A 27134-nucleotide genomic window follows, 5' to 3' on the forward strand; every position below is an offset into this window, starting at 1 on the left:
AAAATGTTCCCCCTCTTTTGATTTTTACAAATCGAACCCCGGAGAGGAGAGTTGACCATCGAGCCAGAGGAGTTGAGGAAACCAGAAGAAGGGAAACCAGCTGTGTGGCAGAGAGCCTCACCGTTGTGAAGTGAGCAGAAAGCAAAGCCCTCGCCCTATAGTGCCAGCACGAGATGGCCGCCAGCATGGAGCTGGCAAAGTCGGCTACCTGGTCGTCTCCCATCAGTAAATCCTCCTTGTTACACTCTCCCTCCTCTTTTGCCTCCTCCTTCTCCAGCTCCAACCCACCCTCGCTGGGCAAAGAGCCCAGCTTAGGGTCACTGTCGCAAGGACTCAGCTGCGCCGAAGAGTCCCTGCTGGAGCCGAGTAGATCCTCCTCCTCCTCCTCCTCCATGCAAGGCCTTTCAGAAGCCTCGGGGTCGCCTAGACTGGAGGCCAGCGTACTGACACTAGAAGCTGGCTGGAGGGAGCGCCGCTCACCCAGCAGTGCACCCTCACTGTCTGAGTGCTGTAGCGTGAAGTCACAGAGACGTGGGGTGGTGGTTATTGTGAGGCCATAGCCAGAGCGGTGCTTTTGAAGACAGATAGAATCACTAAAAAGCTTGACTTTGCATGAGGTCATATTTTCTTTCTTTGATGATTATGTGGAAAAATCTTAAAATAAGGTAATTCCGTGATGTGCCCATTTTGGGGCAAACAAATCACATCTCCATTCACAGTGCCCTGCAGACCTGAAAACTCCTCTGGTTCAGGGGAAAAACACAAAGCACAGTTCTAGTGAAGCTTAGCTTTGCACTTTCTTTTTGCAAAAGGAAATGCAGTTTGAACTGCTGAGTCAAACCTGGTTGAGCTGCACATTTCCACAACACGCTGAATGCAATCAGTTGCTTTGCAGCACATGAGGGGTCGAAAAACACAATGGAAAGCTTACCTGTAAAACGCCTGCATGATGAAGAAAGATGGAGAAGAGGGGGAGAGAAATGAAAAGAGAGTGTTGTCATGTCATATTCCACTGAAGACAACAACACAAATATAAGCTATTAATTAATAACTTGAACCTTAGCCTCCCTATTCTGGGCATGTCATAATAGAAGAACATCCGGCAAAAAATTACCACTACACGCTCGCAACCTGTGGCAAATACGACACGTTGAGAGTTTGTAGATCTGCAATTGTCGGCAAAGAAATTTGGTGCAGAGGGAAAAAAACGGCTTGGGCCACGGATGGAGCACTGGGGGACCATGTCGACAAAGTACATACGGTTTAAGTGGTTGAGTAGGATGTTCCATTAACCCTTTAAGACCTGAAGCTGATTCTACATGTCTCCTAAATCCCAACAGTTTTCTGAAAAACGTATGTTTCTGTATCAGTGGTGCTCAATCTTTTTCATTTCATGGACCCCCAAAATTATATGTATTTGGCCGTGGACCCCCATCAAAATATGTTGTTCCAGGGACCCCCAGAAGCAAAGATTTGAGTTAAAAATGTTCGCTTTAAAAATATATATATTCAAAGATTTGCACACATTTTCACGAATTAAAAAAAATTGCAGATCTACAAGCTCGTAGCGCGGCACTCGGTGCCGCGCTATGAGCTTGTATATCTGCTATTTTTGAATAGCCCAAAGTGTAAAATAATGCTTTTTAGCTCAAATCTAAAAATGACACAGTTCCAGGTCTTAATGGGTTAATGTAATTACTTGTATTCTGTTATTGTGGCCAGTGCTCTCTCGCTTTATCTAGGCATCAATCTCTCTCTCTCTCTCTCATTTTCTATCTCACTCTCTGTCTGTGTCTCCACAGGCAGTGATCGGTGTGGCAGTATTTTCTGGCGCAGCTAGGTCAAGAGGAAGTTCTTCCGATTAGATAAATACCAAAAGAGGAACATCCTTTCTGTCGAGCCGACCGTGATGCGATTAGCCAGGGCTTGATGACCGACTCCCCCTTCAAGATGGGCGAGTGGGTGGAGCGGTTGGTCAGAAGAAAACTAAATCTTCATTATTATGGGTTAAAAAAATTGATCTGGACATGGGAGCACAGCGGCGCTCTGGAGGAGAATACAGAGGTTCTCTCTTCTATAATGACCAATTAGAACATTGGTTCTCAACGTCGGGCCCGGGGACCACCAGGGGTCCAAATGGACACCTACGGGTCTGTAACTCAAGAGAGTGTACAAATGGAACCAGATGGACCCGAACGGGTCCATTTGTACACTCTCAGAGTTAAGTTAACACTGAGGATTTTACAGTGTGGATTGTGGTCTCAGATATATTTAAAAAAAGGCATCAAAATGCGGATCCGTGGCCTGATCATACGGTCCTTGAAATTCAAAAGGTTGAGAGTCAATTAATTAGATGATAGGAGAAGAGCGGGGCGGGATGCAGATCTGACAAGGAGGCAGAATTAGATGGATTGAATGTTATGGGCCTTGCGTCAATGTGACATATCAGTCACTTCATTATGGGGGAGGCTGGAGGAGCTAGCGCGTGTGCATGTGTATGCGCACCTGTGTCTTTTGATCTTTTTTGGAGGGGTCCTTGAGGCAGAACAAAAGGAGAATTGCCTTGGCGACATGGAGCGTTTTATTTTGGTGATAAACTCAGTAAGGGGCGGAGGGGGGAAACAGGTTTACTAGACCCTGGCAATACCAACTAATAGTACACTAGCAGTGAACTACCAGTACACTACCAGGCAGTATATACTATAAGTAAAGGCTACCAGTACACTACCAACTCACTACCAGTACACTGTACTTTGAAAATGTGAAACTGGACAATCAATCAGTTTACTGTTTCCTCTGACAAATAATGTCCTGCAATTATAAATCCAATAATGGGAGGAAAACATGTGTATGTACAGTACTCACGTTTAGTAGGCCTTATGATCTGCTTTGTTGGTTCTAAAAGGGTGGGGGAAAAGAATCAGAACATATGTAAATAAGTCGCAAATCATAATATGAACATGAGTCTATGGCAAAGATAATATACATAATCAGGGCTCCAGACTTTGTTTTACCACTAGGTGGAGTATTCTCTGATGAATCTTTTAGGAGCACCACTTTCGATCTCGCATCTCTAATTTCGCCATGTGATTATAGCTGAGCATTGCGAAAACAAATCAAAAAACTAAACAAAACATATGTACAAAATAAAAGATGTTCTAAACTATCTTCAATAATAATAATGATAAAATGTTCGTCAACTTTTGATCTGCTGTGTTCTGCACTCTAGTTTTCTAAATAAGGCTTAAGGGGTTAATTGTGATCAGTGCTTAACCCAAATCAATACATATGTTTTCTGGAGCCCTGATCATTCTCTATCATTCTGCGATGGAGGGAGGGAGGGAGGGAAGGAGGGGAGGAAGTGCATGTGCATGCCAGACTGACTAGGGGGTGTCTCTCACCCGATCTCCTCCGGCCATTTCGGCCCGCGAGACAAAAGTCTTCAGCTTGGCAACCCTCCGCTTTCTTCAGCCTCTCTGGACTGCAGCGGAACTTCCCTGCGTCTGGGCAGCGAGGTGACAGTATTTCACTCAAAACAGCAATTACAAAATCAGTCTATTCCAGCTAAATGGAGATGCTATGGGCTGCAGATATTCCTGGTTAATCTATGTCTCTTTTTTAAACAGAAAAGCATTCATGCTGCTTTTCGATGACGGCATCATTTTTGGTTGCTGTGGAGACAGCAGTTAAGTTTGTCCAAAAGTTACTACTTGGAATACTCACAGACAGAATTCATTTCCAGGAAGGATTCTTTTTCCTAAAAGAAAATAATAGAATAAGAAACAGAATAGAATAATAATAAAAAATATATAGAGAGATTTGTACATGATGGTGTTAATGAGATCTAATTCCTGTGAGAAGGCCACTGTTGTTTACCTTCTGTGGAACACGGGTGTGATGGTTCTCCAGAATTAGTCTTTTAATGTGATGGGCCCAGAGACGCTTCTCTTCAACAGACTTGGCCTGCAACAAAAAGGATTTGTCTGCTAGAAAGAGTCCCTTAGATACAGAGCATGCTACATGCTTACAGAGAATACCATATGGTTACAGCATGCGCACAGAGAATGCTATATTGTCTATCAATGTATCTTTGCTGCGTGAGTTTGTGTACTGTAGGTTCGCTTGTATGTCAATAAGATTACATCATCTATGTCACCCACTTAATGTTTTTCTAGTTTAAGCATGGCTATTAAACAGGCAGAGAAGTGGTGGAACCAGAGATGACATTTACCTGCACAGTGTGTGGTTGCTTGGGGTGTTTGAAGTGGAGGACACTGAACAGTAGGGGGTCCTTTGCGCCATCAAGCAGCATGAGGGTGGAGCACTGCAATTAGAATCACAACTAAACCACTTGAACCCAAACGGCCCCCATTCTGGGGGGGGGAACATTCACCAGAAATAGCAGATGTACAAGCTCGCAACGCGTTGTGATCAGCTATTTCTGGCAAAGAGATTTGGTGTAGAAGAAAACAACATAAAATCAGGCTTCAATGTTAAAGTGTCCCGACTGGAGACACATTAGAAATCAGATTTGAATCACAGTTCAAACCACCTACGTAGGAAATGTGGTTCATTAGCAAAAATTGTTTCTATGTGTTGTTGTTTTTTTGCCGTTCAGACATGATTTGGGCTACCACTGTGAACATAGCCTAATCCAAGGGTTCCCAAACCCTTCAGGCTGTGACCCCCCAAAATAATCATATTTGAACAGGGGCCACCTGACAAGCACTGGGAATTGTAGGAGATGAGGCATTAGATAAATAAAATAGCCGAGTTACAAGCTCACATTTGAGCTTGTAGATCGGCTATTTTCACAATGTTTGTTTCTTTCTTACGTAACATTTGACGATTTGGCCAATTTGGTATTAAAAATGTCTTAAAAGCCCTTAAATTGTAACTTTAGAAATACACGTATCCTCTTAAATTGTAACTTTAGAAATACACTGCAGATACACTTATCCTCTATGTTGGTTTGTTTACTGATAAGTGAGAAAACAATGTTGCATATTAAACTAATCATCTAGGGACCCCCCCCACCCCAAACAATTTGGCCCCCAGTTTGGGTACCACTGGCCTAATCAGTGAGCCCATGTTGAGGAGGACGGTGAAGGCTGTGGTTCAGGCCGTACCGAGATGTGGGTCTTGTACACGTAGTGTTCGCCTCTCTTCCTGGTAATGAGGAGCATCTTGTCGAACAGGAAGAGTGTCCGCGTGTTCTTGGCCCGCTGGACATGAAAGGTTCCCTCCAGCACCAGCTCTCCATAGGTGGTCAGATCAGGACCTTTCCAGTTGATCAGAAGAGACTGGATCTCCTGACAGACAGACAGACAGACAGACAGACAGACAGACACACAGACACACATACACAAACGAGAGAGAGATAGATGTTTTATGTGTATGAAAGAAAAATATGACAAACTTCTACATTTGGTTTAATCCTGTTTGCAGAGTATTAGTATTATACACAGATGTGTGATACTTGCACAGATTGTCTGTGATTTTAATCTTGTTGTAAATCAGAACCAGGGCTGTACAGCACCCGGTCCCCATATAGAGAAGGCGTGTGTGTGTGTGTGCGTGTGCGTGTGCGTGTGTGTGTGTGTGTGGCTTATGTGTGAATACATCTTAAGTATACATGTGTGCGTCTTACGCCAACTGACCTGTACTCTGACAGCGTGCTCGTGTTTCCTCTTCATATCGTTGATGTACCAGGCCACCCCTGTCATGGTGTCGATGGCCTCCTGAAGCACTTCATAACCTTCCTCTTCAGGGTCAAAGTGCTTGGCGATTTCCTGCGGGACAACAGAAACAGGGGCTTGATACACCACAACGAGACGCATTGGGTTTGGCACACAGACGTATTATTGCTGGACGAGAACAGATCCACTCTTGTGTAATGGAACCAGGAGAACTACCACTTGCAGTGAGCACAGAATACCTTCTGCCATTAATAGCAGATTCACAAACTCACATTGGGTCATGATAAGACCTGTTGTGAGTTTGTAGATTTGCTATTTTCACTATTTGAAACTATTAGATGAAGTAAACCCTAGATACATTTTTTCCTTTTTTGATTCTACACATTTCGCTCATAACCGCCGATCTATAAGTGCACAACGCATCGTGATTGCTTATTTTCGCCTAATGTTCACCTGACATGCCCAGAATAGGGCCACTAGGGTTCATGTTGTTATAGCGATCTACAAGCTCCCAACGTGTTGCAGTGCACAGTATATACACACAGTTTATACATTGGCTATTTTCATATAGCCAATGTATTATAGAGTGAAAACGATTAAACTGATTTAGAGTATTTACCAATCAAAAATAGGAATTGAAAACATTCCCAAAAAGATAGCCCATCCCAAATCAATGGAGGACAAAGCATTCACATTTCCACTTTTTTATTGGCACACACCAATAAACTAACGCTTATGCGTTTCGGCTCAGAGCCTTCGTCAGAGCATACTCTGATGAAGGCTCTGTTTTTTTTATAAGCACACTGGATTTTGGGTCTAGCACTCCACTGAGAAAACCCATTGTTGATGCGCAACCTCTTTTTCTTATTCTACATTTACACATTTAGCTGGGGACCCTCTGGAACGCCCTCAAGGATCGTCTGGCGGGTCCCCAGACCCCACTTTGAGAGCCACTGTACTAGAGGCCTACCTGGAGCAGCAGGTGGTATTTAAGGATCCTCTGGACTGGTTTGAGCAGGTAGGATCCCAGAGGGAGGGAGCGCTTCAGAGAGGCCTGCCTGTCCCTGAAGAACTTGGCCAGCGTTTTGCTTCTCATGCAGTCGGTCAAGGCCGCCACGGAGCTGCAGGAAGAACACAGGAACCACAGATACAAGTCAGAGACTTTGTGTGGCAAAGAACAAAATCAATTTCCAATTTTCACTTGCAAGACTATTCACACAAATAATATCCTCGCTGTGGGCCAGAAACCTTGTATGCCTAATAATAACCATAATTACTTTTCAAGAAATGGAAAAAAAAAGAAGGACCTCTGTTCCAATGGATCCGTTATTTAGTCACAAGCACTTTCCCTCTGGCATCCCTATTTTAGGCATGTCATTATAGTAGATTTTTTTAAATATATATATATATATATATATATATATATATATATATATATATATATATATATATATATATATATATATATATATATATATATATACATATACATATACATATACATATACACATACACATACACATACACATACACATACACACACACACACACATTTCCATCCATAGTCCCAATACATAAAAACAAGCAACACATTGTGATGTGTTGTGAGCTAGTAGATCGGCTTTTTCTATCTTTGTTATGTTTCATAATAAACTTGACTCATTTTATGTTTGTCTCATGTTGACTTGTATATTATATTGACAAACAAAAAAAAACGACACAAGCGAGACAATGGTTGGCCTTTTCTCTACTCACTTGGGATAGTTGGTGCAGTACTGGGTGTAGATCTCAAAGTAATGACTCTGTGAGAGACAAAAGGCAGACAGACGGATCAATAGTTCAATGGTGTTTACTTCCTGGCAGAGCAGACAGTGCTATGAATCAGTATGAGGGCGAACATTCACCTTGTCTACGAAGCATCGCGCCACGGCCACGGGGTCGTTCTCACACATGTCCAGGGACTGCAGCAGCTCACTGAGACACCAGGGAGGGTAAGAAGTAAACAAACATGAAGGATCAATAGAGAACAAGGACTGAACAGTCAGTCCACTTAAAGTAGAGGAGTACATTCAGTGTCAGATTAAATTCCACATTTGACCTATCAGCAAATTTACCACTAGAGGGCGACATGACTACTTAGACATGGCCATGCTAATGCATTTCCAAGTGTCACATTAGCAAATACAACTCAGTTAACAGGGGGGAATGATTCAATTCAAATGAGGTATGAGAATGTGGAAGGAACAAGCACTGGACTTGAGGCCGCAAGTGGACCCACAGTCTCCTTAAAGCTGCAATCAGTAACTTTTATGTCATACCCAGCATTCAAACCTGCATAAGAGACCAAATTTGTGTTACTCATTCAAGAGGCTGTCCTCGCTTGGCCAGGGGAGATATTGCACGTAAGAGCTTCAGGCAGTACTAGCTACTTGTCAGGGTCTAAATCTCCCAATGGAGGAGTAGGGAGACCACCTCCAGCCACTGCAGACGTACTGGTTATATTGTATTAACATACTCTGCCATACAGATTGGTTAAAATAACATTTTCATTAAAATAAGTTCCGGACTGCACTTTTAAAGATGAGCCTTTTTGAGGGCAACCACCCGGCCTGAGCGCTGTCAGATATTAGAATTCTATATTTATGTGTTGCTCATCCTCACTAGTCACTATAATATGCCTCACTGAATGAACAATGGCTGTTGTTTGTTGAGGGCAGACTTTCTGGAGCCTCAGGACAGAGAGCAGTTAACTATAATAAAGTGCATCATCGCTGTCGGCGGAAACGTTTATGTCCATAACAATTGCTTTTCAGGAAATGCTCTTGTTTTCATTTATTTATTCTTATTCGTATAATACTTTTCATTGGTTAAATATCTGTAAAAAACACTTTCAATCTGGCGGCCCTATTGTGGGAATATCAAAATGGGCGAAAACGTTCAAAAACAAAAACATTTTATGGCACATCTACAAGCTCACAACACGCCACATCGCGAGCTTGTTAATAGGCTATTTTCGCTACTTTTGCACGACACATCATCGACAAAACACAACATACTGTGAAACAAAAGCTGTGTATAAAATGTAAACATTACTAATCCAACAGTACGAGACAAAACATCTATCATGGTACATTCCATAGTCAACATCAAAGACTGCGTTTGTGTGGCTTGACTGACTAACAGGACAAACGTTTCAACATGCCCATGATGCAATGAAAATGTCTTGGTGCTGAGATTAATTTTGGACTGAATTTTTTTATTTTCTTAGGGAGTATGATTGCTTCGTGAGGAACTGTGGAGGGTGGGTGGGCTGTATGGGTGAGATTTACAAGTGATAACGGCAAGAGATACATTTTCCAGGTTGAACTGAAATGTTATTTCAGTCTGTGGGAACAGAAAAGGGGGTTTGACATTATTTGACAAATGTTGTACGTTTTCTTTTCATGTCTGTGTCACACTCCCAGAGGAATGAGATAGAACGGGTGACCAGGTCAAAATATGTTTACAAGTAACGCAAACAGATTGAAGGCCGTGCTGTCTATTAACTAAATTCAAACGGTCTGCCTTTTAACGCATTCTTCCCAAATAAACCCCAGAAGGATAAATGCCATTTCAATTAGCTAATATGCCATTTAGAGCTTTGCATCAGTTTTGCTAGACCGCATCTGTCTCTGGTCACCTGCGGAGTAAGAATCAGTGTTGAGCTTTTCCCCCAGCGTTGCCAGATTTTGCGAGAGAAATAAACAAGGTCTATGAAAACAAGCCCAAAAGAAGCGACTAGACCACATGAGTATCGGATATTTGAAAATAGACGACCTACAAGCTCACAACAATCTGCTATTTTCAAAGAAATATTGAAAGGTGAAACATTTTGATTATTTTTCTAGTACAGGGATCACAAAATACTTTTAGATTGGGGGGTCCGTGGACAAAGACAAATGCATATTAATCTGGGGGTCCTTGACATGAACATATTTGAGAACCACTGGTTTAAACAACAGTTAGGAAACAAGACTAAATAAGCAACTACACTTACACTAGAAACGAGCCCAAAAAAAAGGCAAACCGCAACTACCAATACTTACAAGCAACTTTACAGAAAAATAAGTCGCTCCTAATAAGCGGACATGGCAACACAGCTTTTCCCCCTTCACTGTGGGAGAACAAATGTCTCCTGCACGCCAGTAATTTGGCTCCCCCTGGGTAACTTCCTGCAAGATTGCCATGACTCAGTTGTGCTGTTTGGCAGACATGTGAAATACTGGCACACCTTCCCGGACTGCAAAAACTCGAGGTTACGAATGTAACCCCGGTTTCTTTAGAATTCGGAGTAACATACTCACTATGGGATATCAGCGCCTCCTGGCGATGAACAGAGCTACATACCATAAACTCCCGGGCCATTCATTGGCTGAGAAGGGTATGTCACGTGTCCGGTAACCCGGAACCGGGTGACGTGGCTCATCCTCTTTAACAACCGCTCTCTGCATGCAGATGTACACAAACAGGGGTGTTAGGTGAGTATGTTACTCCGAATTCTAAAGAAACCGGGGTTACATTCGTAACCTCGAGTTTCTTGTCAAATTCTCCGTAACATACTCACTATGGGATACATAAACCCCCCTGGGGCTTATAGCCATACAGAACCCTCCCAGCCCCGCACGCCCCCTAGCCGCAAGGCCCCGCCCTCATGGGCGTGACCTTTGGCCTCACGGGCGCCCCGGCCCCAAGGGCCGGGGTGCGGGATATTAGGAATAAAGAAGACCCTGACAGACCAAGTCTGCCTTATTCAGCTAATGAACAGACACGAGTCTGTCCCATAAGTGAAAACAAGGAAACAGGGCCCTCTCCCCTAGAAACCTACCAACGGTGGTTCCGAGGGGACTAGAGAGAAAGGAAGGAAGTGAAGAGAACAAAGGCAGGCTAACACAAAAACCCTGCCTAACCTCCCCCACCTTAACTAGAGGCAGCTGCTACGCCCAGAACAGCGTGCGCCACTGACGCCGCCGCCACATCCAGGCTGTAGAAGGCCGCAAAAGTCGAAGGAGACGACCAATTAGCGGCCGTGCACACCTCCTGGACCGAAACTCCTCTGGAGAGGGCCCAGGACGTAGACACACCTCTAGTAGAGTGAGCCTTCAGTCCTTCTGGAACTGGAACGCCACCACTGACATAGGCCAGCCTAATGGCATCCAAAATCCAACGAGAAAGCGATGCCTTAGCCACTGCCTTCCGCCTACCACCTGGGCCGTAGGAGACAAAAAGCTGCGACGACGACCGGCCGACAGCAGTCTTCTGGCAGTAGAGCTTCAGAGCCCTCACTGGACAGAGACAGTGCAACCGCTCATCTTCCGCCGAGGCGAAAGGAGGCGGATGAAAAGCTACCAGCTCAACCGGTGTCTGAGTCACCACTCCGTTCTTGGGAACAAACGCCATGTTGGGTTTAAGCAAGACCCTGCTGCCGTCTCCCGAGAACCTCATGCACTCCGAGCTCACTGAGAGCGCATGCATGTCGCTGACCCGTTTAGCTGTAGTCAAAGCCACCAAAAGAACCGTTTTGAGACTAACGATCTTCAGATCCACAGACTCAAAAGGCTCAAACGGTGGGAGGCAAAGTGCCTCCAACACCACCGTCAGGTCCCAGGCCGGGAAAAGGGGCCTAGAGACCGGCCTGGCTCGCCTGGCACCGTTCATAAAACGGCGCACCAGATGATGTCGGCCAACCGTTATGCCATCGAAACCTTCGTGACAAGCGGAAATGGCCGCCAGGTACACCTTCACCGTCGAGAAAGCCAGGCCCTGATTCAACTTGCCTTGCAAGAAAATGAGGATGCTGCGCACTGGTGCCTGGAAGGCCACCACCGGCGGTGACTGCTCCAGACCCCATGCCACGAACATGTTCCATCTGTCGTCGTACGCAGCCATCGTGGAGACGGCCCTCGCACCCTGGATGGTAGCCACCACCTCAGGGGGCAGGCCATACGAAGTCAAGGTCTCCCTCTCACGGGCCAAACCCACAGGTCTAGGTCCTGAGGCCGTTCGTGGTAGATGTCGCCCCCTCCCTGCTGTAGCAGGCTCCTGTACAACGGGAGGGGCCAAGGATCGGCGTAGAGGAGAGGCGTTATTTCCGACCTCCACACGCCCCACGCCGGAGCCACCAGCAGCACTGACCGACCCTGACGCCTCACCCGCTCTAAAGTCGGGGGAATCAGGTCCAGTGGCGGGAAAGCATACAGCAGCTCGTCCGGCCAGTCGTGCGCCAGGGCATCCAGGCCCAGGGAAGGGTCCCCCACCTTCACAGAGAAAAAGCGAGAGCACTTCGCGTTCTCTTTGGAGGCAAACAAGTCGACCTGTGCCCGACCGAACCTGGTCCAAATCAGGTCCGTCACCCACTGGTCGAGGGACCAATTCTCGTACCGAAGCCTGCCCCTGGACAGCAGGTCCGCCCCGCTGTTCAAGAGACCCGGTACATGCGAAGCTCGTATTGACGCGAGGCGCGAGTGGCACCAATGCGTCAATCTGCACGCCAGGCTGTCCAACACCCGGGAGCGCAAGCCCCCCTGTCTGTTGATATAGCACATGGTCGTGGTGTTGTCTGTCCTGACCATGACATGACAACCGCGGATGCGAGCCTCGAAGTATTTGAGAGCAAGATAGACCGCCATCAGCTCCAGGTAGTTGATGTGGGCCTCCCGTAGACTGAGGTCCCACACTCCCCTGGTCGAGCGGCCCTCGTGAACCGCGCCCCAGCCCGACAAGCTGGCGTCCGTGGTGATGACTTTTCGTGACGTCACAACACCTACACTGACCCCCTCGGACAGAAAAGCTGCTTGTGACCACGGTCTGAGTGCTTCCACGCACCGTGGAGGTACCAAAACCTTCAGAGAACCCATGGTGGACGGGATCCCGAGAGCCAGCATCCACCTCTGGAAAGGTCTCATGTGGAGCCTGCCCAAACGGACCAGGTGTATAGCCGAGGCCATGAGACCTGCCGCTTGCATGCACAACTTGTAGCTGACTTGACGCCCCACTTGAAAGGACCTCACACAGGCCAAAAAGCTGTCTATCCTGTCCTGGGATAGGCGTGCCATGAGCGTGTTTGAGTCCAGTAGGATCCCTATGAAAGTGGTCCGCTGGGACGGGACCAACACGCTCTTCTGGGCGTTGATGGTGAAACCCAGCGACTGCAGGTGGGAGATGGCCACCTTCGTATGTCGCGTCACCTCCTCCCTCGAGCCCGCCGCCAAAAGCCAGTCGTCGATGTAAGTCGACAGACGGATCCCCTGCTGCCTCAGTGGAGCCACCGCCGCGTCGGTGCATTTCACGAACACCCGGGGGCTCAGAGACATTCCAAAAGGGAGGACAGTGTACTCGTACACCCTCCCCTCGAAGCCGAAGCGCAGGAACTTCCTGTGCGGTGGGTAAATCGGGATGTGGAAGTAGGCATCCTTGAGATCGATGCTGGTCCACCAGTCGCCCTGGCGGACCGTCCGCAACAGCGCTGCCGTTGTCAACATTCGAAAGTTGAAAACCGTCAGATATTTGTTGAGACCCTTCAGGTTCAGAATGGGTCGTACACCCCCCCCCTTCTTTTTCACCAGAAAATATTTCGAATAAAAACCCAAACGGTTCTGGTTCGGAAGCACTTCCCTGACAGCGCCTTTGCTCAAGAGGGAGGCCACCTCCTCTCTCAAAGTGTTGGCTGCTGGACCTTTGGCCTGGGAAAACAGCACTTTGTCTGTCATTGGGGGTTTTTTGGAAAATTGCAGCCTGTAACCCTTTTGTATTGTGCGCAGCACCCAAGGATTCGGCTTGCATAATTTCCATTGCTCTACACACTGAGCGAGCGGATTGGTCGATGACGTCATCGGCCGCTCGGAATGTGTGTGCGTTGTCATGGGAACCATTGACGCTGCTACTGGTGACAGCGGTGCTAACCCCGAGGGTCCCGCTAGAGACAGTAGGGGTACTAACGGTCTGTGCTGAGGACTCGGAAGAGTCACGTGACTGGACACGGGGACCTTCCCTGACGTCAACATTCGGTTCGTCCGTCGTCGCCGCTCGCCTGTTCCCACGGAAAACAACGGCGCCGCCGATTGGACAGGCGGGGCTGTGCGCTGTAGTAACGCTGGCCTGCCTGAGGGACTCGGAGGAGTCAAGTGACCGGCCACGGGAAAATTTCCCGACGTCAGAAATAAGCCTACCTCGGCCGTCGTCTCTGCGCGGAGCGTCGACAAAGTTATCCTCTCTGTAGGAGGCGCCCTGTCGTATTCCAGCGGCAGACGAGGCCTTCTGTTTCCATGGAAACCTGTGAGGTGTGACAGCTGAGGGGTCGTCTGTCCTTCCAAAATGGCGGAGACAGAGGTCCGCTCTTTCTGACTCAAGCACTTCCGGTTCACAGTGACGTTTGATCGCTTCCTGTGAGACGGAAGGCAAAACCGCCGTGACCCTGTTCCACTGGCGCTTCGGCGCCCTCTGGCGGACAAGGGTGGCGTCGGTTTTTCTATTACCTCCAAATGATTTATTCCCTTCACATGATCCAAAACATGCACAGATGTTGTCCCAGCGATGTCTGCCGCACCGGAATTCGGGCGCCGCAGACATCGTGGGCTCATGGGATGATGACACTGATCCATTGCATGCACAGATGTTATCCCAGCAACGTCTGCCGCACCGGAATTCGGGTGCCGCAGACGTTGTGGGCTTATTGGATAACAACATTGATTCATTGCATGCACAGAGGTTACCCCAGCAATATCTGAAACACCGGGGTTCGGGCGATCCAGATATTGTGGGTTTATGTAATGAGAGCGTTGGGGCAGAGATGTCTCGGGAACGGGGACACCACTGCTCCTCTGCTCTAGGCCACGTGAAATAATGAGCGGGTTTGTAGCATTCAGCACATTTATTTTCTCCAGAAAAAAGGGTTTCACATAAACCGTGTTTTGAACACACATGTTTAGAACACACACATCTTTTTGCACACAAAAGTCCACATTTTGCACACAAAGTTTTTTCGCGCTCGTGGAGCCGTCCACGACTCTGTCCACCGAGGCCTGTAAAGCCACTGTCCTCTTCCCCAGCATGAACGGCCGAGGGGGGGGCTGAGCCGGTCTGTGCACCGGCGATAGAGTGTCACTTACCCCGCCCGCCACGGCGAGGCTTCCCGCTGTCGCGACGTGGAGGCCTGTTGGTGTTGGGTGCGGGTTGTTGGCGGGGTGGAGGTCTGGCCCGCCTGTTCCCTACCTCGCGAGCACCTTCCTTTGAGCTCGGCCGAGCTGAGGAGGAGGACCGGGAGGTGTTGGCCTGTCCACGGCGGGAAGAGGAGGAACGTCCTCTGGCCACTGGCCTTTCGTTGCGGGGCCGGGAAGATGGTGGGGGGGCTGGTTCCAGCACGCCGGCCGCTGCTTCCCGCTGTGCCTTCCTGGACTCCGTCGAGACGCGGAGGAACTCTGAGGCGCCCGCAAACAGATTATCTGGACATAAAGGGAGCGCCATAACGCTCTTTTTTGCATCGGTCACTTCTGCTCGAAACTCAGTGAGCTCGAGCCACCGAGCCCGTTCAATCGCTGCGCTGTCCGCCATGGATTTTCCGGTCCATGCTGTAGCGTGGCGAGTCACTTTTATGGTGAGCTGCTGAAGGGCTTCCAGCTCCTCAGCGTCCTCGCCCCACTTCTCCTTCAGCTCGGTCAGGCGCCGCGCGGTCGAGCCCTGGAGGATGGCCACCATGTTTAGCGCGCGAGCCGCCAGCGCCGATGACTTGTAGGCTTTTTTCACCGCCACGGAAAGTGCTTTTTCCTTCGGCACGGTGAAATGAGGCTCAGGGGTGAGGGCCACTGCCTGTCGCTGGTCCACAATGCCCTGGGCCAACACGCGGTCCATGGGGGGGCAGGCGATCAGACCCATCGCGGGAGCTCCCACTACGTCGAGAGGAAAACCCAGCCTCTTAGGCTCGGAGTGGTTCGCCCAGGTGGACATGAGGACCCTCGCGAAGCCCTTGGCGGGCGGAACCTTCCTGGACCTGGGCGCGCGCTCGTCTTGTTGGGTCAGACCCTGGTACTCATCATCAGGAGCGCTGGAGGATGCTTGCTCCTCCAGCGGACGTTCGAGGCCACATCTGGCTAAAGCCCTGTCAATAATGGCTGAAACTGGTTCCTCGCGCTTGGCGGGGTCGGATTCCAGTTCCTGCGCGGCCGGCCAGCTAGGCGCCAGGATACTGCCTGAAGACTCCATGTCGCCGTCCCGACGTGGAGTGGAGACGGCGGCCTCCTCGGGAGCCTCCTGGTAGGAGGGTAGTTCGCCCTCCTCCTCCCCCTCCTCCATGCTGCGAGCATCGTCGTCGTCGGAGTCCTCGCTGAGGTTTGCCGACGCACCGCTGTCCCGGTACGCCTGCTGTAGCAGCGGAGTCGACGGCTGGGAGGAGGGGGAGGAAGGGCCGCTGGTTGGCTGTACCTGAGTGGACCCCCCAGGCACAGCATTCGCGGCCGCTGTCGCGCTGCGTAGCACGGCTGGTGTAGCAGGCTGGTGCTGCGGGCGGCTGCTTGCGCCGCTCTGGAGCCCCGGGGCTGCTGGAGGACCCATGGTGACGCTGGGACGCACGAGGATGCCTGCACCGCTCACATTCCCCGGGCCGGAGTCGGTTGGAACCCTGGTCGGGGACGGGGCGTCGCCTCTCCCCTCATGGAACTCTTGCGCCCTGGCTAGGCGGCAGTCGAGATGGAGCCTTGAGAAGAGGGCGCAGTCCTCACAGCGTCCCTGTGCCTTCGGATAATGCCTCGCTGCATAGGCATGGTGTAGGCCGAGGCAGGCGATGCAGAAGCCATGGGGGTCATCTCCGGCGATGAGACGACGGCAGACCTGCAAACCGCAGGCGCGTGGAGTCTCCATCGTTGGTGCTAGCGTCGAGTGGAGAGAAGCTAACGCTAAGCTAGTTAGCCTGTAGCTAAGCTAGTTAGCCTGTAGCTAGGCTAAAAGCCGGCCGGCTTGTCACCGTGCTAGCACGTGGAAAAACTTTTGAGAGAAAAGCTTGGAAAGTAGAAGATAGAGCCGCGGGAGCGGAACGAGAAATAACTTTTTTTTTTTTTTTTTTTACACACGGAGGAAACCCGTAGGTCGGTACAGGTACCACCTTGGTGGGCTAGAGTTGTATTCTGTCCGTTTTTAAGGTAATTCAAAAGATATCGTTCTGGTATGTCTGTTAAGCTGTATTCATCTGCCATGCAGAGAAGCGAAAGAGGATGAGCCACGTCACGAGAGCGGCTTTAAGCCGGTTCCGGGTTACCGGACACGTGACATACCCTTCTCAGCCAATGAATGGCCCGGGAGTTTATGGTATGTAGCTCTGTTCATCGCCAGGAGGCGCTGATATCCCATAGTGAGTATGTTACGGAGAATTTGACAAGAAACCAAAAGGCACCCACACAATGCAATTAAACTGACTCCCTATTTGCTGTTTGGCTGTGCTTGTGTGTTTCGCTGTGTTTCGTGGGTGTGTTTTTTACAGTTTTGTGGTGTGTGTCTTGTTGTGTTTATGTGTATGCACAAAAAGACAATACGACCGTACTCCCACATTGCAATGTAATATAATGTAACATCATGCTGCTGCAGAGCCAAGACCACAAACTTGGAACTCCGCGATTAGGCTCTGTGTTACAAAATCTATATATCCCACTGGCACTTAGTGTTCTAGGCAGTTAACATCTCATTAAAAGCAACAACAGTCATATCTTTCATGCTTGGAATTTAGGACTGGCCTTGGCACTGTGAGGGAGGCTTCTTACCGTGAAGAGAGAGGAATGTTATGTGCGTTTTGGCACGTTGCTTGGTCAGCAATTAGCACTTTCAGTCGCAGACATAACACAGGACGACTAAAGGCAAAGCTTGCTGCTCTGTACTAATATTGACATTTCTTTTCATCTCACAAATCTCATACATCACATTAAATGCCCAATCCAGAATGTTATTGAACATATATTATATATACGGTTTATTTGCACATACTTAAGTGTAGTGAAGTTATGGCTTGACATGGGCCATTCCTCATAACTTTGCCCCGGTTAGAATAATGTACACCCACACGAATATACAATAGAATACTGTGTACATCCTCATGAGAGACAGTGCTACTGCAGATGTCAGGATCTGAACTGAGCCATTATAATATGAGACTTAATTGTTTTGTGATCCCAGTGTGTTGTATTAGTTTCATTGCTACTCGTCTGCTTAAAAGAGAGTGTAATTATTTGTGTGTTTCATTTTAGCGCCGCTAGCGGCAGGGCTTTGGATGGCAATGTCGGTCGGTCTGATAGTCAGCCAAAATAGTCACCTACACTACAACAAAGGTCATGTTAAAAAGGTCATATTGACAAAAGTCATATCTCCTCAATGACCATGCAATGCCTGGTTTGACTGTAGCAACTATAGTACATAAAGGCATTCAGGTGAATGCTACACTGCTACGGTATAGCATTCACCTGAAACAATTAGTAGGGCCTCATGCTGTGTTCACACTAGTGGTAAACACAGCATGACAGGCAAGTTACAGGTAAGTCCTTTTCAATGGAAGCCAGTGACATGAAGTTAGACGCAGGTCACTGTATGACAGGTGCAGTTGAGCTGGCTTCAACCTTTTTTTCAGCGCTGACGCCCAACACTTGTCGCTCCATGAGGTGTTGCTGAGCTGACTTCAACTTTGTTGCAGCACTCCAATGACGCAGTGTAGCGTCAATCAATCATTATGTTTTTGTTTCACCATTTCCACTGCCCTCTTCTCTCCACTCAATTCCCTGCTCTGTTCTGTAGAAGGAAAAAAGCTCATTCTTTCCATTAACCCATTCCCTGTGCTATTTAATCCTATCTTTTTCATTTACAGCGTGGCTCAAACACCACTTCAATTGCGACTCTGCAGCAAGGTAGCTGGCCACGTATGGTTGTTTTGTAGCTTTTGTCACCACTACTGTGAACGTAGTATCAGGTGGTAGAACCGCTGTCTTGGAAGTACGGAAGGTTCTCGCATCGATCCCCAGCTCGTCCTGGCTTTGTGTCAAAGTTTCCTTCAGCAATTCACTGAACCCCAACGGCTCCCAATGAGTCGGTTGGTGCCTTGCATGGTTGCCTTCGCCATCGGTGTGTGAATGTAACGCACATTGTAAAGTGTTTTGGATAACGGCATTATAGAAATGCACACCACTTCAGCTAACCACTTTCACCCTGGTATCCCTGTTTTGGCCATGTCATTATAGGTGAAACTTAAAAAAATCTTAAAGATTTTCAAAAATGGCAAAAAATAGCAGATCTACAAGCTCAAAATCGTAACACATTGTGGGCTTGTAGATCGGCAATTTGTTTGCATGACACCGCCATAAGACTGTATAAAATAGGGTTGCAGTGGTTAATTTTAGTTGCGGTTAGTATGAGTTCTTATAACTAATAGGAACATGTAATAGGAACTACTATGTAAAACATTGTGCAAGATTGTGTATGTTCATGCGCACGTACCTGTTGAATTCATAGATGTCTTCTATGTTTCCAAATAAGGCACACACCTGCTCTGGCTGTATGGGAAGATTCCCCACATCAATGATGTGAGCCAAGTAGTCCTGATGGGAAAACACAAAGTATGCATTTAGATAAAGGTCAAAATGTTCCTGTATTTCGGTACTGCCTGTTGTTATTTCTGCTACAATGTTAAGGAACCAAATCCAACAGTATTTGTTACAATTCATAATAGAGATGTAACAAATACTTGAATTTTGACTCATGCACTGGTTCTTGTGCATATTTGCAATTCCAGATTCTTGCCAGCAGAGGGAGTGCATGTATTGAGAAAACCAAAACTATGGCTCTCTCCCCTGTTAATGTTTTGGTGTGAGATCTGTTCAAAATATCACATACCTATCACATGACATTGTGTTTGTACAACCAGCCATGGCAGTGGAGAGACTGCAGTTCATGCTGAGAGATGTGCAGCTCATGAAAAAGTCCATAGTTTTGTTTTGTTTTCTTGTCAGGAATTCTGTGAATTCTTCGTCAAAAGCGATCACTAATCTATTGGCGATGTGATCTTTAAAGTGATCCTTTTAAGGATTTTTCCATTGACTGGGAGCCAGTCTGGCAGTGCCTCTGTTGAACCCAGACTAAAAACATTAACCACAGTCTGCCCCGCTTCCAAAACCCAACTCCCTATGGACCTGGACCAGAGGGCTATTCTGAAGAAGGGGAGAACAAATACAACACAGGCACTGTGGCCATTCTGGCCATATACATGCCACTATTGAGAAGACCCTCCCCACCACACCCACCCACCCACTCCAGCCCCTTTATCCAATTACACACTTATGTGCCATACAAATAACTTTAACCAGATACTCAGAGGGGCAAAATGACAGGGGACGAACACACAGGCAGAGACTAAACATTCAGCACCAGTAAACAACTGTGTACACACACCCAGACTCCCAGTGATGTGGTACACATATTGCAAACAGACAGAGATACTGACGCACACGCGCGCACACACACACACACACACACACACACACACACACACACACACACACACACACACACACACACACACACACACACACACACACACACACACACACACACACACACACACACACACACACACACACACACACACACACAGAACTAAAGCATTCCACTGTAGTGACAGTAATGCTGACTGGCATTCAGCAGGGCGTCTCATAGGCTCCTGTAGTCAGAGTCCTCTATAGTGTTAATACCATACACGCACGCACGCACGGCCATTGAGGCCCTGATACAAACTCACTGTGCTGCTTTCATGAATGACAGCCAGTGCAGTGGAAAAGTTCCATTGTGTGGTATCCCGTAAATCAGTGATCAGTGACTGATAAGGGTCCATTCGGTTCCATTTGTACACTCTCAGAGTTACAGACTGTTTAGAATCCATGTGGAATTGGGGACCCCCGTGGAACCCCTTCACGGACCCCTTGGGGTCCCGGGACCCCGTGTCGAGAACCAGTGGTGTCAATAGCACTGCTACTAGCTACTAGCCTGGCATTGGCCAGACTGATAACGTGGATTCACTCTCACGTTCCTCCCAGGTATCAGTCTGGACTTCGGGCCATAGGGAGAGAGTATGAGAAATCAGAAAATGATCGGGCCAATCAGTGACTGCGTTTCAACTGCTGTCTGTACAACAATGAAAAGCATCAAAATCATTTTCTGATTTCTCATACTCGCTCCCTCGACTGATACAGAGCAGGAACGTGAGAGTGAATCCACATTATCAGTCTGGCCAATGCCAGGCTAAATAGTGACCTACGAGGAGGATTGGCTACATTATGACAGCGCTTTGCCTTTGTGTCACTGTTACAGTGGTGGAAAAAGCACTCACATGTTTTACTTGAGTTAATACCATCATGTAGAAATACTCCATTACAAGTAAAAGTCCAGTATTAAAAATGCACATCAAAATATACTTAAAGTTTCAAAAGTAAAACTACTCATTGTGCAGAATGTCCCATTTCACAAGTTTTCGAATGTATGCACATCTTTTGAAAATAGCAGATCTACAAGCTCAAGCTTGTAGATCTGCTATTTTCAAATGGCCGAAATGTATATAGGGCAGAAGTGGTAAATGTATGTTTTGTAATAATAATCCAAATCTACAAAGTAACTAGTATCTTACGTTTTCAAATAATTGTAGTGGGGTAAAAGTACAATATTTGCCTCTGAGATGTAGTGGGGTAGAAGTACCAGTACTGAAAATTGGAAAATACTCCAGTAAAGTAAAAAATACTGCTTAAGTACAGTACTTGAGTAAATGTACTTATGGTAGTTACTTTCCACCACTGCTGTTACAGGATACTAGAAGTGGCCACATCAAAAACAAGTGTGTTCGAAATCACCCGAGGAATGTTACGCTACGGGGGCTCATCTCTGGACGCACAGAGCGCCTCCCTACATTCTTGTTCCTAGAATGTGGGCTATGGACACTCTGGGTGTGTCCAGGCCAGGTGTTGACGTGGATGTAGCCTCGAGGGACCAGCTGAGTCACACAGCTGTTCTTGGCTCACTGACCCGTCATGATCAATAGACAAGGACATAAACGCCAGGCGGGACACAGTGGATCCAAAAAAGCAAGTGGTTCTCAAACTTTTTGCATGTCAAGAACCCCCAAGTTAATATGCATTTGGCCGCAGACCTTCCATCTGAAAATATTTTGTGCCAGGGACCCCCCATACAAGATTTGGGTTGTTAAAATGTTTCAGATTTTTTTTTTGGGGGCGGGGGGGGGGGAATTGCTGTTTGGTTTTGATGCCATCTTAAAGGAACATTTTGGACTAAGGTTTTCTTACCTTTTCTATGATGTTATATCTTAGGATGAATGGTACAGTAGAAAAATGTCATAACTCCATCCCGAGTCCGCCACAGCTTAAAATGTGCGCGGATAGGCCTTGCGTTAGATCGCATATTTTAAGTTTTTTTTTTTTTTTTTGAGATCTGACGTTCATAGTGACAGAACACTGTAAAAAAAAAACAGAAGTCTCGCTAGACGAGATTTCAATCTCGAGATTTCAATCTCGTCTAGCGAGACTTTTTTTTTTTTTTTTTTTTGTTGCATAGTGTTCTGTCACTATGAACGTCAGATCTCACAAAAAAAGAAAGAAAAAAAGCTATTAAAATAAGCTTTTTAAGCTGTGGCGGAGCCGGGATGGAGTTATGATATTTTTCTACTGCAACATTCATCCTAAGATATCATAACATCATAGAAAAGGTAAGAAAACCTTAGTCCAAAATTCTCCTTTAACTAGGGTTCGGATCCTTTAGGATTTTAACGATTCCGGTTCCTTAACGATCTCCTCTTAACAGTCCGATCCTTAAAGCTCCTTACACACCGGAGGCGATTTTTTCATGCGAATAATACGTTTTTTTTAAAAACCTTATAAAGTCAATGCAAGCTTCCATGGAGCGAAAAAGCGAAGCAAAAAAGCGTCTTTTAATTATTCGGGACGAGTCCGAATTTTGCGTATATTCGCATAATCGCCGGTGTGTAATGACCTTAACAGTTCCTTTTAACGATTCCTATAGGCCTAGGGGGTTCCAAATGGACCCCAACAAGTCTGTAACTCTGAGAGTGTACAAATGGAACCAAATGGACCCGTAAGAGTTATGGTGGTCCTTGACATTTTTAAGTTTGAGAACCACTGGTATTGTAATTGTGTAGTAGACGTGAAGTCCACATGCCAGCTCTGACAGTGTGATAAAAACGGTTCTAGAAACGGTTCCAAATGTGATGGAACCGATTCCGATTCCTCCGGTTCCGAATCCCAAAACTAATCTTAACCTTTGTTGCGGGAACCCCCTGGGGGTCCCTGGACCCCACTTTGAGAACCACTGATCTAAAGGCAGTTCAGAAGGACAGCTGGCTGTGAGTTCAGTTCACCGCAGCACGGCAAATCCGTTTACTGGAGGACAACACCAAAATCAAAAGAGTCCACTTTCACACGTCTTTGCCCAATTTAAATCCTAGTCTGAATTAATGAAACATATGGAATCCATTTGAGTCAATTACTAGTTGGACATACTTTATAGAGGCTACTGGACTAAGCTATATTCCCACACTGTAGCGTATGGAAAAACCAGTTGCTATGTGCTCTTTCTCCAGTCGGCGTCAAGATGGACGTGTTTGTGTTGGCCGAGAGACCCAGAGGGATCAGGCTGGTGTGGGACCTATAGAGCCACAGCCAGACAGGGCAGGGGGCTCCTGCTCCTGTTACTGACATGGTTTGAAGTCCTGAGGAAGTTCTGGGAGTGTCAGTGTCAGGAGCACATCATTACTCAGACTCCAGCGAGGGCAGTGCCCCCGCCCCCCACCCCCCCATCCCAACCTCCACCCCGGGCGGCCCACCCGCCGCACCTCCTGGACGCCAGCGCAGTCAATCACAGAGACAAGGTGAGGACAGGTGCTGGCTAGCATACCACGCCAGTCTGCCACAAAGCTGCCTCACGTGTTTAAGACATTAACATCAATAGAGGCTGTTGGAAAGTGGAGTGCTCCTGTTTCTCTGTGAAGAAAGGACATGGAAGATGAATGTCCAGATATACGGAGGAAAACGGAGCTGATCGCTCCCTCTGGAAGTACTTTAGAGACTACAAAAAGCTAGGAGATGCGATGATAGATCAGCGGGCTGCCGTGCCGGGGAATCCATCCCACGGCCCATGTCGCGCACTGCTGTAGCTCACGGCTCAGAGATGCACAGAGGTTTTTGCTATCTTTAAGCAAAGATCACAGAGCCCAAGATTGTTGCGTTCAAAGACCTGCTTTGTGTCTCGGTTCTGACTGTGTTTGAACTCCAGACGTTGAGCAGTAGAGGCCAAGATTCCAGGCTCTCTAAGATGTAAGCTTTAACTGTAACGTAAATATACGGAATGATTTATACACAACACCACAGTCGGACCATAAAAACGTGATCTGAAACAACAACAAAACGATACATAACACAACTGTCAGATAATGCACACACGTTTCTGTTGTAGAACACAGGAAATCGAACCGGATTCTGGAAAAACAATCAAGTGGGTATTTTATGGGTGCAGGGCCCATTTATGGCCACAAACACTCTCTCGGAACACAGTAGACTATTTGCTCTCAACAACCGTTAAGACCCGTTCCTTTTTCGTCTCCTAGCTGAGAAAATCCAGTAAATCACAAAAAAAAGAGACTTTCAGAACAGACATGAAGTCATAGCTTCATACCAATCCAAGTGAAACACACTTGGAAATCCCGTAAAGTTGCACTTTCTGCAGTTTTTGACGGTTGGCTCAGAGTGAATACTTGGCTAAAGGTGAAGGAACTGAAATGCATTTGTTGGAATGGAAACTTCATGCTAAGCTTCGGCTGCCATAAAACATCACATCCACTAACCTCCACGATGCTGCGAAGGTCCCGCACGTACATGCGCTCCGTCTCTATGATCTCCATGACGACCCGGTCCGAGTATGTCAGCTTTGGGTTGGGCGCCATGGCGTCTGCCACAACAGGCGATGCATTGTTGTTCCACTGCAAGCGTATCACCCTGGGCTCCAGCTGATCTCCCCACTGAGGGCCCCTCGAACCCCCGACGACGGGGCTCCGGTCCGCCGCCTGCTCTCCAGAGCCTTCGGCCGGGCTCAGCTCCAGGTCTATGTCGTCCTCGCTGGGTATGGGCGGGGTGGACGAGGAGGGGAGAGCCGCCGTGCTGCCAAAGAGGCTGTGTCCGTCCCTGGATGAGTCGGAGGACAGCGTGGACACGAGGCTCACCGGACGCTCGCCTTCGCCGCCGCTGCCACCACCGGGGGGCTCCACACACAGCCGGCCATAACAGTCCGGCCCCAGCAGGTCCACACCTGCCTGGTCATGTTCACTGGCGGAGAGGGGAGAGCACAGCCGAGGAGATTCTGGAGGAGGGCGAGAAGAACAGGGGAGAAAGAAGGAGGTGGAGGTCAGTGTTTCTCAAACGTTTTAATCTCAAGGACTCACAGTTTGGTATGCATTAGGCCACGGACCCCCATAACTCAAGAGAGCTCTCAGAGTTACAGATGTGTAAGGGTCCATTGGGCTCCTGACTATCAATAATTGAGCTGGGGACCCTGTGGGACCCTCTCAAGGACACCTGGGCTTCCCCAGACCCCACTTTAAGAACCACTGGCGGAGGTAAGTGGCGAGTTACTCTGATAGAATGAATTCGATACTCACTTGGATATTAGGCTCAAAAATGTCTAAATTGGAAACAACGGAGTCATTGTGCGGGGACGACTTCAGATCAATATAATTCAAACATACGTAGTAATTCAGTGAGTTACTACACTGACTCCCAGCTGTAGAGCGCAGCCAGTAGTTTACTGTAAAAGGCCTTGTTCAAATCATTACTGACATGGCCTAATTACGACGCTGCACATTCTGTGGAAAACCCAGCCATTTCCTTTTTTCGCTCCACTGACTGGTGAAGGCTTAACCTTAGAAAAACAGAGGGAGGGGAGCTGATGAGAAAAAAAGAGGGCAGGGGGACCAGGGCTTTTGTTTATATGTCTTTTTATTGGCCAACGTCTGAAATCAAGAGAAATGGAATCCATATACTATTTCACATCCTTCCTGGCCAGATGGGAAATTTTTCCCGCATAAACGTTCCCCAAATATATGAAGTCATTGCGGTATGACATCGGAGCGGTCGGTGGGCCACTGTGCATAGAGCTTGATTTCCTTAAATATTTGAAAGGTCTAGGGGTCAAAACCATTTCGCAAAGTCTAAAGAAAAGGATTTTTTGTCGTGCAATTCATCTTCAGACTAATAAATAAGGCTCTTAGAGACACCATCATTAGGTGATTTTTTTTTTTTTGCCTACGTCAAGTCTGCGATTATTGCCAAGTGGAGAATACGATCGGGTTGATAAGCCTAATTCATGCTCTGTTGCACAATGCAGTGTCACAAGTCGGATATAGCAGACCTCCACAACGCGTCACGGCGCGTTGTGAGCTTGTAGGTCTGCTATTTTCAGCTTAGATCTACTATTCTTTAAGTGCACCACGGTCGTACGATAACGTACGAGTCAGGCTGTGGCGTGTGGCCTGCAGACAGAATATGTCATGATGGGCATGTTTGGAACAGGTTCTCTTACAGCACAGTGCGGCAGTGATGACAAATTGTAAACTTAATGATTAAGGCGGTAGTTATGTACTGTACGTCACTGGCAGACACGAAACAGCAACAACACAGGCCTGTTGCTGCAGAGATAAGCACACACTGCCTTAGGAAGCATGATCCTCATCCAACAACATAACATATCATATATCAGCTAATGTAAATAATGAACCAAACTTTCCAGGATGAGGGAAAAGAAAAAGTCTAAGGTTAAATATTAGTAAAGACCTGTTTCTAATAGAGAAATAAACAGGATCAAACTTCCTCTCTATTCATGAGTGCGCCCACACACACACACACACACACACACACACACACACACACACACACACACACACACACACACACACACACACACACACACACACACACACACACACACACACACACACACACACACACACACACACACACACACACACACACACACACACACACACACACACACACACACTCTTCCCTCCCGGCATCTTCAAACTTTCCATGAGTCAGTTCTGAGCTCACTTCATTCTGTACCGCTTGGCCCACAGTCCACAACAATCCAGTGTGATCTGCAACAACAGCGTTCCCATGCCAAGCCTCTCGGAGGGCAGCGGATGAGCTGGCAGGCCGAGTGACCACTTGAGAAACACAGGGTTAAAGCTCCATGACAAACCGTGGGTTTGGCCTGGTGCCAGCAGGAAGGGAGTGTAGTGGGAAGCGGCTGTACTCGCTCACTCACTCACTCACACCACTGCGGGAGTTAGAATGAGGACGCTGTTTTCC

The 27134-nt window shown here is 47.6% G+C and overlaps 1 protein-coding gene across 1 annotated transcript in view; it reads right to left on the reverse strand.

The window, feature by feature from the left end:
- Positions 1-27134, reverse strand: part of LOC311036108 (pleckstrin homology domain-containing family G member 3-like) — a 56649-nt gene that overhangs the window by 7254 nt on the left and 22261 nt on the right. The window contains exons 3-16 of the mRNA XM_084044630.1: positions 24617-25128; positions 19198-19298; positions 7605-7674; positions 7456-7502; positions 6670-6820; positions 5661-5792; positions 5130-5312; positions 4232-4324; positions 3877-3963; positions 3724-3757; positions 3402-3503; positions 2866-2898; positions 932-942; positions 122-631 (exon numbers count right to left, since the gene is read on the reverse strand). Coding sequence (XP_083900756.1) covers positions 122-631; positions 932-942; positions 2866-2898; positions 3402-3503; positions 3724-3757; positions 3877-3963; positions 4232-4324; positions 5130-5312; positions 5661-5792; positions 6670-6820; positions 7456-7502; positions 7605-7674; positions 19198-19298; positions 24617-25128 — 2066 coding nt within the window. The remainder of the gene's footprint in view (positions 1-121; positions 632-931; positions 943-2865; positions 2899-3401; positions 3504-3723; positions 3758-3876; positions 3964-4231; positions 4325-5129; positions 5313-5660; positions 5793-6669; positions 6821-7455; positions 7503-7604; positions 7675-19197; positions 19299-24616; positions 25129-27134) is intronic.

Source organism: Gymnoscopelus microlampas (assembly GCF_963454915.1).
Source record: "Gymnoscopelus microlampas genome assembly, chromosome: 20".
NCBI classification, from domain to species: domain Eukaryota; kingdom Metazoa; phylum Chordata; class Actinopteri; order Myctophiformes; family Myctophidae; genus Gymnoscopelus; species Gymnoscopelus microlampas.